The sequence below is a fragment of the Periplaneta americana genome, chromosome 16 (genome assembly GCF_040183065.1).
Source record: "Periplaneta americana isolate PAMFEO1 chromosome 16, P.americana_PAMFEO1_priV1, whole genome shotgun sequence".
In the NCBI taxonomy this organism is placed as follows: Eukaryota; Metazoa; Arthropoda; class Insecta; order Blattodea; family Blattidae; genus Periplaneta; species Periplaneta americana.
In genome coordinates this window covers 186,918,403-186,936,867 of record NC_091132.1, presented here as the reverse complement: position 1 = coordinate 186,936,867, position 18,465 = coordinate 186,918,403, and the positions used below count along the sequence as shown (strand labels likewise).

The 18,465-nt window shown below is 36.3% G+C and overlaps 1 protein-coding gene across 4 annotated transcripts in view; it reads left to right on the top strand.

The window, feature by feature from the left end:
• LOC138692244 (protein PALS1-like) overlaps positions 1-18,465 on the top strand; it is a 304,119-nt gene that overhangs the window by 141,159 nt on the left and 144,495 nt on the right. The window contains exon 1 of one of the 4 annotated variants that reach the window (XM_069815381.1): positions 3,489-4,065. The exons of the other annotated variants lie outside the window; for them this stretch is intronic. Within the exon in view, the coding sequence (XP_069671482.1) occupies positions 3,504-4,065 (562 nt within the window). The 5' untranslated portion in view covers positions 3,489-3,503. Of the gene's footprint in view, positions 1-3,488; positions 4,066-18,465 lie in introns of those variants that run through there. 4 annotated transcript variants of the gene reach the window in all.

Below are 18,465 nucleotides of genomic sequence, written 5' to 3'. Positions count from 1 at the left end.
GACAATGACACATATCAATATCTACACTACACCGCCATTAAGTATATGAAAAAGACCAAACCCCACTGGGTTAATAAGTATAAAAATATTTGATTTTTAATAACAATATTATTATCTTAAGTTTTGTAGTTATATATAGCAGCCACTCAGTAAATTATAGAAATGAAGATCTAAATTAAGATATTCTCTACATTTACTTACATAACCTCAAAACGTTTCACCTTCATGTCTTCAATATAGCATCAATATTATGTACAATTAATGAAAAATAAACGCATCATGATATTAACTATAGTAATATTTAATTTCTAATGGTAATAATGTCATCAAACCACCTCAGGTTTCGTAGATTTGAATATCCATTACACAGCTGTACTCAGAAAATTATACACTGCAGAATCAGTTTTTAATAACAAATTGAATTGAGCTTTAAATATGTCGGCAATCCTACAGGTCATGGCCTTCGTGTAATAGCCTATTGTTTATTGTATTTTGTGTTTTGTTCTAAAAATTCAATCGAGTCGGCAGTGATTCAATAACATTAGTTCTCAAAACTGACAACAGATGGATTTTGGAAAATAGGAAAATTATGTAGGAAAATTGACATTTCACTGAAAACTACTACTTTTCCGAAAAACTTTGGGTTCCAAGCTTCAAAATGAGGGGCCATTTATTAAAATCCGTTCAGCCGTTTTCCCGTAATTTCCATTACCAGTTCAAATTATATATATAGATATTTGTGATTTTTCTAGCAAAAAGTTTAGTTTCGAATGTTAGTATTTTACTTCAGTATCTGTAAAATAAAATTATAAAATGGAAGAATTTATTAAAATCCTTGATGAAATAGAAGATAATGATTATGATGTACAAGTGAGGTTACCAAGGCCGAGAATAATTGAGGGGTTAGCTGGAAGAAGGGCGTAACTCAGAAAAACAGTTTTGAGATAATAAACAAAAACTATCCGTACCTTGCATCTCTTGCTGGAATGTGACAATATTCGTGTATATTGTACGGTAATACGTTCTCTTGAGTTCCATGGTTAGTGTTTAAATATTGTACGAGAACGAAGCATTCATTTTTTTTAAATTACGCCATTTTTTCACAGAAGAGAGTTGAAAATACTGCAATACTGTTAACTTTTCTATATTTCTATAGGAAAGGCTAGATATAGGTCTATACTACAATAATGAAGATAATTACAATGTATGTTCTACAAAAAAATATATATACAGGGTGTTTTCGAGGTGATGTTACAAACTTTCAGGGATGATGGTGAAGGGCACATGTATCAATTTGAGATCAGGAACCCTGGTCCGGAAATGACCGAGTCGAAAGTTACAAGCAAAAATAGTTGTGTGAAAATGAAATAGTTTTATTCCTCTGTACACCTTATTTATATGTATTTATCTGTACATCTTATACATACTGTATTCATCTGACGTTATTTACTTACAGTATTCATTCAGTGCGCTGTCAGAGGGTTGGGGACAGGAAACCACACTAAAGCAATGCAGATAGCGTAATGTGTAACGGACATGGTCGGTCCTGATATGCACGTCTGTAGACAGCAGTGTATGTGTACAAGTTGCAGTGTCCAGTCGATCAGTTCTAGTGAAATGGAGGAACACGAGAGCGGAATAAGCAGACCTGATTTTCGAATACGGATGAGCCTATGGGAACAGTAGACAAGCTCACAGATTGTATCGGGACAAGTACCCACGTAGGAGACATCCGGCCCATACAATCTTTCCACGAATGTTCCAAAGATTAAGGGAAGGAGGGCACGTGGTGCCAGATTACAACTCCATTTCCACACAACTATTTTTGCTTATAACTTTCGACTCGGTCATTTCCGGACCAGGGTTCCTTATCTCAAATTGATACACGTGCCCTTCGCCATCATCCCTGAAAGTTTGTAACATCATCCCGGAAACACCTTGTATATAGAATGTGGATAGTTTTTGTAGGGATGTAATTATGAAATTACAGAATTTTGATAGTTTTCGTAGGGATTTGAGCATTATTCTTAATTTTCTATGTAGTTTCGTGGAGATTTGATTATAGAACTACAGACTTGTGATAGATTTTGTATGAATTCGAGTATAAAAGTATAATATTGCAATTTTTATTGGGGATTTGATTATAAAAGTTTTAAATTTTGTTAGTTCGTAACAGCGTTTAGTTATTTTGAAAAATCCTAAGTCTTAATAAGGGTTTTGCATTATACTTCAATATGGGTGGAAGCAGATTGTTGGTGGGGGGAGGAACTTCCACTTTCTAACGGTTTCTACCAACTAAATGAAAATAAGTTCTATATAGTAGGGGAGAAGTGGGTACAGTAAGACAGGGAGAAGAGTGAGACATTGTTTTATTAGATGTTAAATTTTGATGTTGAGATGTTGGTAACAGTGGAGTTGTATATTGCATGAGTAAAGTAAGAGTATTTTCATACTCGATTTGATTCTAGTTATAAAGGTGAGTGATGAAAAAATAATTAGTAATTTTTCACTCTAGAAGTAAAATTTTGGCTTGTGTTTAATGAAGGTTATATTGGATATACAAATGAGATATAAATATGAATGTTTTGTTACCTAATACTATGGTATTTAAGATTATGTTTGGCAAAGTTTCATCTTTCTTGTTTTAATTTTGAAGTGATGGCGTCATTTTTAAATGAACTATGCGTAAAGAGAACAATGAGACATGCCATTGAAGGGTACACTGAGACGTCTCACTGTTCCAATGTACCAGTAATTTGCAAAAATAAACTGTAATTATATTACATTTACCAATAACTAACATTAAAAATGAAGATACTAGTAACCAATTTAGGAACTGTAGTTAAAAATAATGGATACATTACATTTTAATGGTTTCATAAATAAAAAATTATTCACAAAATTAAAAAAAAATGTTAAAAAATAATAAAGAATTACATTAAATTTTTATAATGATAAGCTTTGTTGTCACCAAAAATTCATTTCATTTTTTCACAAAAGTTTGAAATGTAATGGACAATTCACTTTTCCAAATGTTCCAGTTGTTTCAATGGTTTCGAAGTCAGACATCAAAATGATTCTAAATAAGCCTACAGAACATGTCAAGATAAAGTGACAGCAAGTTTTTGTTTTCTTTTGAAATAAATGTAAACCATTTCAATGTCCGTTAATAAACCCTGTGGGGTCTTACTGTACCCTCCTGAATGGGAACAGTGAGACATTTGCATTTTTTTGACAAACACATATTGTATATTATGTCCTTCATCTATTAACATTTTTGTTTATGTATTATTATACTCCATGTTTTAATGTCTATTTCTATTGCACTTGATTTTAAAAATACTTCAATTATCACTTGCATACATATGTCTTAATATTTTGTGTCTCACTGTACCCACCACTCCCCTAATCGATGTTAGGATTTGAACAAAGTGGTACAGGGTTCGGTTGATTGTTGCAGGAATAACACAACACTTGGAGGTTTGGGTAATGGTTTTTAAGTGATGCGTGTTTATAAATACGCGGGCTGCGTTTTGGCGTGGGCGTTGCGCTTGTTGGTCGGGTGCTGGCGGACGCCCAAGCAGATGGCGTCTATTTCGAGGGCGCGCAGCCAGCGGGCTCAGTGCGTGATGAGCCTGCTCTGCTCCTGTGCGCGCAAGAAGCGGCGGCGTCGAAGCGAGGACTCTCGGTGCCACTACGGCATGGCGCCCACCCCCCGCGTGCGGCGCAAGTTCCCCGAGGGCCTGCCCCCCGAGTGCGCGGAGTCGGACGTGGAGGACGTGCGGTGCTCGTCCCAGGCGTCCAGCGAATCGGACAGCAGCGACGCCGAGGCCTCCTCCAGTTCGCAGGACCTCGAGGACCTCCTGGGCAATGCGGGGGATCACGCGTCTAGCTTCTCGGAGTCTGAGGACGAAGACGAGACCCCGGCGCCCCGCTACGGCGGGCGCGTCGCGGAGGTCGCCAGCGAGATTCTGCGCGAGATCCAGGTGTCGCTGATAGAGGCCGTCAGCAGCAAGACGTTCAAGACGGGGAGATTTCGCGTGACCACTCTGTCGCAGGAAGAAGGTCCGTTCTATGTGCTTCCAGGTGTTAGTCAAATTAAAACTTTCATTTCCTTCAGTGTTGTATCTAGGAGCGACTTAATCTCGAAGTGCGACACTTGTTTCATATTCCCGTTACAAAACATAACACCTTGAAGTGCGACACTTGTTTCATATTCCCATTACAAAACATAACACCTTGAAGTGCGACACTTGTTTCATATTCCCATTACAAAACATAACACCTCGAAGTGCGACACTTGTTTCATATTCCCATTACAAAACATAACACCTCGAAGTGCGACACTTGTTTCATATTCCCATTACAAAACATAACACCTTGAAGTGCGACACTTGTTTCATATTCCCATTACAAAACATAACACCTCGAAGTGCGACACTTGTTTCATATTCCCATTACGAAACATAACACCTCGAAGTGCGACACTTGTTTCATATTCCCATTACGAAACATAACACCTCGAAGTGCGACACTTGTTTCATATTCCCATTACAAAACATAACACCTCGAAGTGCGACACTTGTTTCATATTCCCATTACAAAACATAACACCTCGAAGTGCGACACTTGTTTCATATTCCCATTACAAAACATAACACCTTGAAGTGCGACACTTGTTTCATATTTCCATTACAAAACATAACACCTCGAAGTGCGACACTTGTTTCATATTCCCATTACAAAACATAACACCTCGAAGTGCGACCCTTGTTTCATATTCCCATTACAAAACATAACACCTTGAAGTGCGACACTTGTTTCATATTCCCATTACAAAACATAACACCTTGAAGTGCGACACTTGTTTCATATTCCCATTACAAAACATAACATCTCGAAGTGCGACACTTGTTTCATATTCCCATTACAAAACATAACACAGTGCGTTAATTTTTTCTTTATGTAGTCTATTCACAAGAACACATTTATTTATATTTCCAAAGCAACGTGCGACACATTGCTTCATTTTACATATACATAGAAAGTTATACTTTGTGTTCATTTGATTTATATATGCATAGCGTATTACACATCATATTCATTTGTTTTATACCTGCATACCAAATTACCATACATAGTTTGTTTTATATCTGCAGAACAAGTTATCGTTAATTACGTTCATTTGTTTCATACCTGCAAGCATTGCTTTCATTTGTTTATCTATATAGCAAGTTATCACACATTGTTTTCATTTGTTTTATATCTGCATAGCAAGTTATCAGTTATCACAGATTTTCATTTGTTTAATGTTGCAATTATATATTTCATACCTGCATAGTTAATTATCACACATTGCTATCATTTGTTTTATATCTGCATAGTAAGTTATCACACATTGTTCCTATTTTTTTTATATCTCTATAGTAAGTTGTCAGTTATCACAGATTGTTTTCATTTGTTTTATATTGCAATCATATATTTCATTATCACACATTGCTATAATTTGTTTTATATGCAATCATATATTTCATACCTGCATAGCTAATTATGACACATTGCTATCATTTGTTTTATATCTGCATAACAAGTTATCACACATTGTGGTCATTTGTTTTAAATCTGCTTAGCAAGTTATCACACATTGCTTTCAATTGTTTTATATCTCCATAACACGTTATCACACATTGCGTTCAGTTGTTTTATATCTCCATAAAACGTTATCACACATTGCGTTCAATTGTTTTATATCTCCATAACACGTTATCACACATTGCTTTCAATTGTTTTATGTCTCCATAACACGTTATCACACATTGCGTTCAATTGTTTTATATCTGCATAAGTTATCACACATTTTGGTCATTTGTTTTATATCTGCATAACACGTTATCACGTATCGTGGTCATTTGTTTTAAATCTGCTTAGCAAGTTATCACACATTGCTTTCAATTGTTTTATATCTCCATAACACGTTATCACACATTGCGTTCAATTGTTTTATATCTGCATAACAAGTTATCATATATTGCGTTACTTAGTAGTTGATACAGCGTCGTTAAATAACCAACTAAAATTTTATATATATATATATATATATATATATATATATATATATATATATATATATATATATATCGTTCAATTGTTTTATATCTGCATAGCAAGTTATCACACATTGCGTTCAGTTGTTTTATATCTGCATAGCAAGTTATCACACATTGCGTTCAATTGTTTTATATCTGCATAGCAAGTTATCACACATTACGTTCATTTGTTTTATATCTTCATAACAAGTTATCACATATTGCTATACTTTATTTTATATCTTTATAGCAAGTTATCACACAATACGTCTGTTTTATATCTGCGTAGCAAGTTATAATACATTGCATTTATTTGTTTTCTGCAAGTTATCACACATTGCTTTCATTTGTTTTATATCTGCATAGCAAGTCATCACACATTGCAATCATTTGTTTTATATCTACTTAGCAAGTCATCACACATTGCAATGATTTGTTTTATATCTACATAGCAAGTTATCACACATTGCTTTCATTTGTTTTATATCTGCATAGCAAAGTATCAGTACATAGCTCAGTGTTTTTGTTTTGTATGCAGTGTTGTATTTCCTTCGTCCTCTGTACGATTCATTTGCACCACTGCTTTCCGCCCAGAACTGCTCGTCCCAGCAGCTGGCTTCGCGATAAGGACACTGTCGTGCGAAATGAAACACAATGCAGGCAGGCCTTGTGTCCGGTTGCATAACTCAGTTACATAACACTGTTCAGGGCTGTCACAGGATTCATCTCGTAGTCTAATGAATCTGCGTCTAATGGAATGTCAGCATCAACTTCTGGAAGATTCCACTTATTCTGGAATTTCCTGACAAAGCTAATCATTTCCACGTTCTTGTGCAGTGAGAGTGAAACATGGGGATGTGAAAAGAAAACTGAGTGTCAGCGACGTTTGCATTCTGATGTAACGCCTCACAGTGGAATTATAGGGATAGTATTGTAATGGCAAGCTCTAGATTCTTAAGTTGACTTAGTCTATTGCTGTATCGTTAATGTTAAACTTCCGGTAGGAACCACCATGGCAGCGTTTCTCAAACTATGGTCCGCGGACCACCTGTGGTCCTCGAGTGGTGGTCCTTCAAAAAAGACAGAAGAAGAAATGAAATTCAAAAGAATTGCATATCACACTACAGCTGAAAATCTCAGAGTTTGGAAATGACACATGACAATGGCTTTTCAATTTTTCTCCCAGTGTTACTAATATTTTATGAAATAATTTTTTATCCTACCCGTCTACCCACTCTACTCTCAGCAACAAAAGAGGGATTTAAAGCACTATGAACGTGGCATTTCTCGCCATCTTTTCCTATACGTCGTACACCAATAAATAGAACGTGCCAAATTGCATCTTTACTTGTTGAAAATCAGGCATGTTTCTGCATTATTTTTTTATTTCTTTTTCCAAATGAAAATTTAAGAAATTTTAGACAACGCACCGAGGTTTTGGTTCACTCTCATTCCCACACCAAGTAAATCCAAGTTCCAAATAACTCTTGTCATATTTACGAAAGTATTTCTTCTTTGAATAGCTACCACTAGGACTAGATATTTCTATAATGGCACTATAATCACTGATTTTAATATATTTCTTCACACACAGCTTCTGAACTATTAGCACTGCCTAAGTGAAGCGTATCATGTTCCTTTCTTTTCAAAGATCCGGATCGAAGCCAGTTTTCCATTATTTATAATGGTCACTATTTAACAGAGACATGGACAACTACTAGCGTGTACCACATAAGAAGGATTTCAAACAACTAACTGCTAACAGGCAAGCGATGAATCAACAATGCACAGAATTTGTTTTAGTAATATACGTTACAAGAGCGGTATGTTGACGTTTTCATGGTCGAGGAAAAGATTGAAAAAGCGAAACGTAGTTGAGCTTTTTTAATTTCCGAGAACATGAAAACAAACATACCGCTCGTGTATCGTACATTATTTTGTGCCAAGATCGTTTATTACATACCTGAAAGACGAATTTCTAATTAGTTGCAATGAAATCTCCATGTTGGTTTCTGTTTAATGACGCCAACTTCGGAACACCAAAATATCTTTCTTCAACATTGTTGCTGTAAAATATTTTCTGTGTTTACTATACTCCAGCAGGCCGTGATATACGTCTGTCTTTTTTCCCCCCAGTCCATAAATGCGAACTTAAAACAAACGGTAAGGTTATGTAATGATTTATTTTTCATTTTAATATTTTAACAATATTATTTATATAACATATTGCAGTAATAACATCGGCAACTGGAATCTCGTTGATTTTTTCACGGCTTCCTTAATGTTACTTGTATCAGGAATGCAATAAGTTTCGTGGAGTAGTAGACTTTACTTAATTTTTGCAAATATTTAAAAACAATAATTAACATTGCAATTTAGGTGAAATTGCAGTGGTAAGTTTCCAATTTATAATTATTACTTTGTTAAACGTCTCTAAAAATAATATGTTAAAAGTCTAAAGCAGTAAAATGAATGTCGCGCTTAAGCGGTAAGAAGAGGGAAATTGTTATGTGTGTTACGTTGGGAATACTGAATGTGGTATTTCACACTTACCGCGTATTGGTTCTGTGCGGAAAACAAGCAAATACGCAGGATCTCTCACAAAAGTTACCTGTGATTGGCTACAAAAAATATAATTAGAAAAGTATTATAATTAATTAATTCTATTTTTAAATATAAGTATACTGGTATTAAAATATGCTGCAAAAATTATGAATTTGCTTTCGAAGGAAACAAGAGTAAGGTGGTCCGCGGAACTGTTCTGACTTTAAAAAGTGGTCCCGACTTCAAAAAAGTTTGAGAAACGCTGGACCATGGTACTCAGTGACAACGCGTTGAGGTTATAAGCCATAGAGTTCGGGTTGTTTAGAACCCCGGTCTATCCACCCCGAATTTATAACTTGTTTGGGCAAGCCCGTGTTCCGGACACACAGGGTTTTCCGGCTCCCCTGCGACATTCCAACAATTCATCATCATCATCATACTTATTCATTACGAGTGTAATGTAGAACCACCTCCTGTGGTGCACTCTGGATAGTCCCTGACAAACTAAGTGATTTCTCGGCAGTAGTGACATCTATGAGCCATGCTCGTTGGAGCGGGACGAATAACAGCAAATTAAGGACCCGTCCTTAAAAAAGCTTGCAGGACTTTAAAATCTTCCTGACCTTTAAATAACACTTCAGTAGACCCCCGATTATCCGTCACCCTATTAACCGATCTGCGGATTATCCGACTGTCTTCCTCACGCTTTTTTTTTTGTTGTTGCAGAGCAAATACAAAGTTCTGTACATTACGTTAGTACTCCACGTATTTTTTTATAGATAGAGTTATTGCAATCCTTTACCACTACCATTACACAATATGTAGTAGGAATGCTTTCGTCATTGTCGGCAACCATAAACAGTTACTTATGGGAGAGTGTTTTTTCCCAAATTGTAAAATAGTCACAATCTGCTTTCAGAAAAATGTCCCCAAGAACTTACACATTACTGCAAACCCGTGCACCATTCAATATAGTCCTCCTGTTCGAGTGGCCGTACTCTATTACTTGTATGCAAAATGTCTTCCACGAATGTCAGAAGAAAAGTAAAATAAAAAACAAAAAAAATGTACAAATAATTGAGCGGCTTTTGAAAAGAGAAACTGTGGTATATGTCGCATCAGAATACGAGATTGGCGTTACAGCTGTGAGCGATTTAATAGAAAGCAAGGATAAAGAGCTACATATTACTGTACTTCATTGTGTTTGTTATTAATTACGAGCATAATATGTCTAGTGTGAAGACATCAATGGTTGCAGCATGGCAGGAACTTTAAATTATGTACGAAACTGTATGATACACTTAATTGATGTAAATCATTCATAGTACGGATTATCCGATTTTTAGATTAACCGTTGAGTTCAGTCCCTTCATTACCACGGATAATAGAGGTTCTACTGTATACATGGTGTTGCCTAATGTGTTGTAAATGTTTGGGGATAGGCAGACGACATAAAAATAAGCATCGGGGTAGGCGCTATCGGAGAGAGCCGCAACATGGATAAATATATAATAGGATGCGAAACTTACTGAGTTTCCCGTAACACATGCTAGAGGCGCTAATGTAGAAATTGATCTTGCTGCCATCTGTTGGGCGGTGGAGAACTTATTTCATCTAGCAGCGCACCAAGTAGCGAAAAGAAAAACTAATTACCCCATGCATTTAGCAGCGCACCTAGTGACGAAAATGTTGAACTACGCAGAAAGTATTCCCTTCCTCCCTCCTACCGCCCCTAATCCCAATTCTCAAACTAACCGAATTTAAAATAAAACATTTGCATTTTTATTCCTTACAGCATCTTCCATTGAAAATTCTTACCGGAACTAACAAGAAGATAAAAGAAACGATCTATTTTACACTACCCAATTAAAATATAACCAGACAGAGATAGAAAATAAAGCAAAAGGTTAGATAATTGGGATTGTATTCTTTGGGTATTTAGTATACAGCGTAATGGAAAAGTGCAAAAACTATTTAGATAGTTCAATTTATTATATTGCTATTACTTTACAATACATTCAACAACACTATTTTTACAACGTCCATAAACATCACTGTTTAACATACACTGCTTATACACACGTAGTATCACTTTATGTTCACTTATTAGCAAGTTTCTGTCTGCCATCTTGTCTCTTCGAGCAATATCTCGAACGGATAAATAGAGAACCCTGGGTAATGTACCCAACACGTAGTTCTAATGTTCACCACCTACGACGTTGGGCGCTGATCATCTTATTTCAGCCCCCCGCCGCCAGATGGTGCTGACCGCAGTTTCGCATCCTATTATATTTATCCATGGCCGCAAGTTTTATGCATGAATGCGTCTCGCGGGATGGGATGTTGGATTTTTTTTTTTATTTTAGTAGGTTACGGTATTTTACGACGCTTTATCAACATCTCAGGTTATTTAGCGTCTGAATGAGATGAAGATGATAATGCCGGTGAAATGAGTCCGGGGTCCAGCACCGAAAGTTACCCAGCATTTGCTCATATTGGGTTGAGGGAAACCCCCGGAAAAAACCTCAACCACGTAACTTGCCCCGACCGGGAATCGAACTCGGGCCACCTGGTTTCGCGGCCAGACGCGCTGACCGGGGGTGTTGGATGTAAGGCATAAGAATGAAGAAATGCACTCACGTTTAGTAATCAGTTACAATTATATGCATTTTACTACCGTTCCAAATTCCGCTGCATATCCTTGCATATTGTGACTTTCCTCTCCTCACTCAAGAACACTCTCGAATGTTTTCCATATTCATTGAGTGCTCGCGTAAACGGGCTAACCACTATCTGTTTATGATCTAAATGAGGGGTTAGAAAGCAATGGTGGATTGTTAATGTTTAGGTGAGGGGTTTGGACTTTTTCCATTGCTGGTTGTCACAATCAAAAAATTAAGACACAACGTTTCGAAGGGTGGTTCTCCCTTCGTCTTCAGGTGGAAGGAAGGAGAGAAGCCAGGAATCGATGATCAGTCATACAGAATAGCTGTACGTAACGATCCCAACAATAGATTTTTTTCTCTTCTCTCCTTCCTTCCACCTGAAGACGAAGGGAGAACCACCCTTCGAAAACGTTGTGTCTTAATTTTTTGATTGTGACAACCAGCAATGGAAAAAAAAGTCCAAACCCCTCACCTAAACATTATCTGTTTATAATGGAGAAAAATTAACTTTTGAATTAATATTAATGTAAATCAAAGATATTAATGCAAAGAAAATATCTCCTTTATTTCGTAACAAAAATGTTAATGCAAAGGAAATGGTATCTCCTTTATTTAATGAATTCAAAAGTCAGTTTTTGTCCATTTCCAAACGATGTTTCTGCGAGCACCAATTCAAATTATCGATTGCTGATTGTTGCTAAATTGAGATTGTAGCCTGGTTCGTTACGAATCGCTTGGCACCAATGCGATCGTTCTATCTCACATTCTCGAGTCACACTGTCTCGGCTGCCGCGAGACTCTCCAATTCGTGCAAATTCTCTCCTCTGCGTATCGCTAGATGACGTCACTCGCTCCAACTCAAGGTCACATTGATTCTTCATGTCGATTGCTGTTTACTTCATTGGAATGTGCCCTGTAGCTTAGATATTAAAAGCTCGATAAAACTCGCCTGCAAATGTGTCAAGTTTCTGGGATGGCACTCTGTACCGAACGTATAGACCAGGCCTGCACAAGGTTTGCGCTCTCCGAGCCGGCTCACAGCTCATGAGCGGAATGCAGATATTAGCTGCGCTCTGTATAAGGATGGACTGGAAGAAGGGGTGATCTCGTACAAAATATACACAAAAGGAAGTACTATTACGAGTGCTTATGAAATGAATTCCCGTTCAGTGTTTGCAAAACTATCTTGGACTATTGTTAATTAATAAAGAATTATTTATTTTTCAGAAGTAATAGAAATTCTATACTTACTTACTTACAAATGGCTTTTAAGGAACCCGAAGGTTCATTGCCGCCCTCACATAAGCCCGCCAGCGGTCCCTATCCTGAGCAAGATTAATCCAGTCTCTATCATCATACCCCACCTCCCTCAAATCCATTTTAATATTATCCTCCCATCTACGTCTCGGCCTCCCTAAAGGTCTTTTTCCCTCCGGTCTCCCAACTAACACTCTATATGCATTTCTGGATTCGCCCATACGTGCTACATGCCCTGCCCATCTCAAACGTCTGGATTTAATGTTCCTAATTATGTCAGGTGAAGAATACAATGCGTGCAGTTCTGTGTTGTGTGACTTTCTCCATTCTCCTGTAACTTCATCCCTCTTAGCCCCAAATATTTTCCTAAGCACCTTATTCTCAAACACCCTGAACCTATGTTCCTCTCTCAGAGTGAGAGTCCAAGTTTCACAACCATACAGAAGAACCGGTAATATAACTGTTTTATAAATTCTAACTTTCAGATTTTTGAACAGCAGACTGGATGATAAGAGCTTCTCAACCGAATAATAACACGCATTTCCCATATTTATTCTGCGTTTAATTTCCTCCCGAGTGTCATTTATATTTGTTACTGTTGCTCCAAAATATTTGAATTTTTCCACCTCTTCGAAGGATAAATCTCCAATTTTTATATTTCCATTTCGTACAATATTCTGGTCACGAGACATAATCATATACTTTGTCTTTTCGGGATTTACTTCCAAACCGATCGCTCTACTTGCTTCAAATAAAATTTCCGTGTTTTCCCTAATCGTTTGTGTATTTTCTCCTAATATATTCACGCCATCCGCATAGACAAGAAGCTGATGTAACCCGTTCAATTCCAAACCCTGCCTGTTATCCTGAACTTTCCTAATGGCATATTCTAGCGCGAAGTTAAAAAGTAAATGTGATAGTGCATCTCCCTGCTTTAGCCCGCAGTGAATTGGAAAAGCATCAGATAGAAACTGACCTATACGGACTCTGCTGTATGTTTCACTGAGACACATTTTAATTAATCGAACTAGTTTCTTGGGAATACCAAATTCAATAAGAATATCATATAATACTTCCCTCTTAACCGAGTCATATGCCTTTTTGAAATCTATGAATAACTGATGTACTGTACCCTTATACTCCCATTTTTTAATAGAAATTCTATAGCTACTTAAATGTACAATATCATTTTGTTATATTTTTATTTATCAGTACATCAAAACGAGGTTTTATGCTGTTGGCAGTTGAAAGGAACAGTAGCCTACAGATCGTAATGAAACATCAGTTACAGATGTTCGACGTCTGCCTTTATTAAAGTTGATTATAGAAAACAGTTGCTCACAAATATAAATGTTGAGCCAAACATAGCAATCATTTTCACAGCCAGCCTGTGTAGTCCTAGATATTATTGCTAATGTTTAGTCTTGTAAAACTCAACCAGGCTAGTAGTATTATTCAAACGATCTTTAGCCCTTAGGTCACATTGAAGATCAATACGTTCGAGCTGTAAATCGTTAAATGTTATGTTCCGTCTTTTAGATTCCTCCATACTGTACTGTAGCAGTAGGTAAGCAACGTGAAACAGTTACTGAGAATAGGCCTACACACTGCACTCCACTAGATAACTGAGTGGTCGTTTCCCTCTCCTCTACCTATAGCAAGTCTATGTCATTCTGACGTATCTTCCTCTCCGTTTCGGCGAGCGGTAAACACAGCTCTCCCGCTCCGAAGGAGCGCGTGCGCTCGTTGAGTGCTGTTTATGCAGGCCTGGTATAGATGTACTATCCCCGAAAATTTTGTTGATCCTTCTTGAGTGGACCGGAGGGAACTATTCCCGTCTTGCAGTGCTACCAACCAAAGGGAACTCAACACTGAACTAAACAAAGGAAACAAATTGTAACCTGTTCCGAACTGTTATTTGTCTGCCTCACTGTGAACAGTTTGTTTCGAGGAGGAGTTCGAAGGTTTTCCTGTGGTGTGCCTGATATTTCCTGAGCCATTATGATTTTAAAAAGTACTAGTTTTTTGTTCGAAAACAAGATTAATTCAATTTTCCAACGAATTACTTTTGTGTGTTTATTAAACAACAATCAGTAACCACAATATTCAATTATACAATCAGGGACCTATTCCAGATAGGTATGGTGTTGTACAGTAGTGGCAAAAAAACCGGACCGACCCTTGTAGCTGATTTCAGAGCCTTGTTCACTCCGGAGCACGATATACTGGTAACTAAGACTTTCATGGTTCGAATCCTGCCTGGGAAGGAAACCTTTTTTTTTTTCTTATTCAAATTTATTCCCAATACTTTTCGATACGTATTGAGCTTCGTGACTATATACTAGACTGGTATTACCTACCTATTTGGCGAACACCCTGTATTTCTCTGTTTATGTAATGCAATTACTCTATTCGCATTCCTCCTTTCCGAACAATACTGAGATATGAATATTAACTCGGCGAGGTTTAGCATCTCAACTATTTCCAGGAATCCTCTAATGGGATGGATACTAGGGGGGCCTGTTTCTTAAAACTGCTTTGACTGGTGACAAGGAAAACAAGTACCAACTTGCCAGATGTTTGTTTCTAAACACGGAGACAACTGATTGTGGCAAAGGCAAGTGGCAAGAAAACGAGGAGCGAATTTTAGTGTTTTGACCAGTGTTTTGTTTCTCGAAGAAATTTGTCTGATTTGATTGAGACAATAAAAAAAATATTTTTTCTTAACGATTCTTACGGGCCGATTGTATAAAACATTTGATCTTAGATCAGAAGTTAAATTGATCCTCGTTCTAGCTGAACTTGGAATTTTGTGTTGTATAAAGTATAATCTGAGATTAATTTGTCTTAAATTAAGTCAACTTTGACTGAAGAAATTTCTCCGATTAAGTTAGATGATCCAAGTTCACTTATTTCTTTTCTGTTTGAAATATGCGAGTGGCAGATTGTGCAAAAAGAATAACCATTACTATTAATATTAGTAGATATGGTAGGTACATTTATATATATATATATATATATATATATATATAATATGATTTTTTTTCAATTTCTTGCCTTAATACACATTCTTATATTTTATAAGGCTCAATAGTATAAAATAACATAACCTATAATTATATTATGTTTATAACAACCATTAATTATTAGTGGATATGATAGGTACATTCATAAATTTTCAATTAACTGTATTACTAAACGAAAATTGTCGTTTTATAAAGCTTTATTATGTTTAGCAGTATCAAACACCATAACATGATAACAATTTGGAGAACGGTCAACCTTCTTATTGTCCGCCATTTTTTACAGTGCACAAAACAAACCAGTGTCTCCAACAGAGTGCACGGAAAGTCGCCAAAAATTAATTGGAAAGTCGCTAGATTTCTCATTATCAACAAAGAAACATTAAATTTTGTCACTATGGGGTGCTAAAAAGGTCGCTAAATCCCTATTTAAGCCATGTAACAGTTAAAAGAAATTGTCGTTGAAAAAGAGTTAAAGTCGCTAAATTAGCAGCACTGAACAAACATGTACAACATGGCCCGCGCATCACATACTTCACCTGTTTATGCGATGTTGCCAAATCCTTTTCACGTGAACTTAAATGCGTAATTTGATCGCGGACATGTTTTATACAATAGAAGAAGTGTCTGAACTCGGTTCACTTCCGATCTCCGATCAAAGTTTATCTTTAGTCAGGGAGTTTTATAGAATTGGGCGTTACTGTATAAACTCCCTTAAGTTTACATTTCTCCTTAGTATTAGTTTATTAGATTGCATGCTTATTACTATTGTGATTTACGATATGGCAAAAATGAAGTACGATTTGTAAGAGATGAGTATTGATTATAATAGTATTATGTGTAACACCAATTTATCGCCTCTCATTGTACAAACATATTAAAATATTACTACACATTCACAACTTAATTACTTTTTGCTTCTGCCGTCCGTACAAGTTACACATTCATTTATATTTTTAATGGACTCCCACTATGGAAAACTTCAATTTGAAACTCACAAGGAGAGGACACGCTCTGTATATCACCGAATGGAATAAGATTGTGTGAGATGAAAGTACAAGACGTACTGTTTAAAGTCATACCTGGTATGGGTGGCCAATGACCCCTCGTTTTGAAAATATTGGCTATTGTTTGTGACATACTTCCGTTAGGTGCTCAATAGGGAAGCATTAGACTCTTTAACAGCGTAGCCCATATGGTTGGATGCTGAGTTGTTATCCAGGCAACCTAAGTTCGTATCTTAACTGGTCCTATTTTTTTTTCTTTTAATAATTATTAATATTATGATCACAGTAATCTATTTACATATCATATTTCTCAATGTATTGAACGCTTCATCATGTTTTAAACAAATTATAATTAGCTAACATTGTATTGTAAAGGATAAACAATGAAATATTGCTCATGTAGGCAGGTAAGATGTGTCACTGGCGTCTGTTCTGTTTCTATTCCACTTCTTTTTGTACCCGATTCATTATGATAAATGTCATAAAAACACACAAAACATACGTATTTCCTGCACCATGTACAGCAAATGAAAGAAGGTTGTCCACAGTCACACACATTTTTCCGCACTTCTGCTGCGAAACAGATATCCTTCACATTCACAAACACTTCATTCGTTTATTAATTTTGATGCATACCACGCATATTTCAACATGGCTTTGAATATAGGAACTGACAACTGAAAGAGAATAAAAAAATTAATAATAATAATAATAAGCTTTAAAAATGAGAAGGCATTGGGATTCGAACTCAAGTTGCCTGCATAACAACTCAGCATCCAACCATACGAACTACGCCGTTACACAGTCTAATGTTTTCCTATTAGACACCTAACGGAAGTATGTCACAAGCAATAGCCAATGTTTCCAAAACGAGGGGTAATTGGCCACCCATACCAGGTATGACTTTAAACAGTGTGTCTTGTACTTTCATGTCACAAAATCTTATTTAATTCTGTGATATACAGAGCGTGTCCTCTCCTTGTCAGATAAGGGATAGCCTGCATTGACCTACATTGTTAAATGGTGTCAAAACATGAACTCTTTTAAGATAAAATATATCATGCACCTTCTTTAATCTTTTGAAATGTGGTTACACCGAAAAATACCTTGGATTTGTCAGAAAATCTAATACAGAAGTGCTAAAAAGAATATACACGAATCGCGAATTCTTAACAACTAAAAAATGCAGAAAGATATGATATCTAGGACATATTACGTAATGATTGTTATCAGGTTATAAAATTAATTATGAAGGCCAAGAGAGAAGGCAAACGCGGCATTGGAAGAAAGCAATCATCACGGTTGAAGGACATACATAACCAGTAGCTAGACTGAAATGCGGAGAGTTGAACAATAAATTAAGATGTCAAATTGCTGAAAACAAAAATAAATCCGTTTAAGGCGATGCGATACTGAAATTTCTAGCTAGAGACTTTAAATTTTTACTGAATATGCATATCAATATCATAATGACTAGAGCTAGGATTTTGATGAAGTTGCATCTTTTTTCTAGTAAGCCAGAAACGTAGCTGCTTTAGTATTTATATGTTATGTGATAAACTGAGTGTTTTAAGACATATTTGTTACGCCATTTTTTTGTATTTTTTTGACTGTTTCATCTCATAAGAGCATCTTTTGTGTTATTCGAACATTTTTTAGGCATTTTCATTTAATTTTGGCCACAAATCCCCATTATTAATATAAAATAATGTTTATTTCTTTGAAATTTTGTCTACATATTTTGTCCATTAATACCCTTTATTTTTTATTTGGTTTTAACGATGCTGTGCCAACTACGAGGTTATTTAGCGTTGATGGTGTTGGTGATAGTGATATGATATTTGGCGATATGGGGCCGAGGATTCGCCATAGATTACCTGAC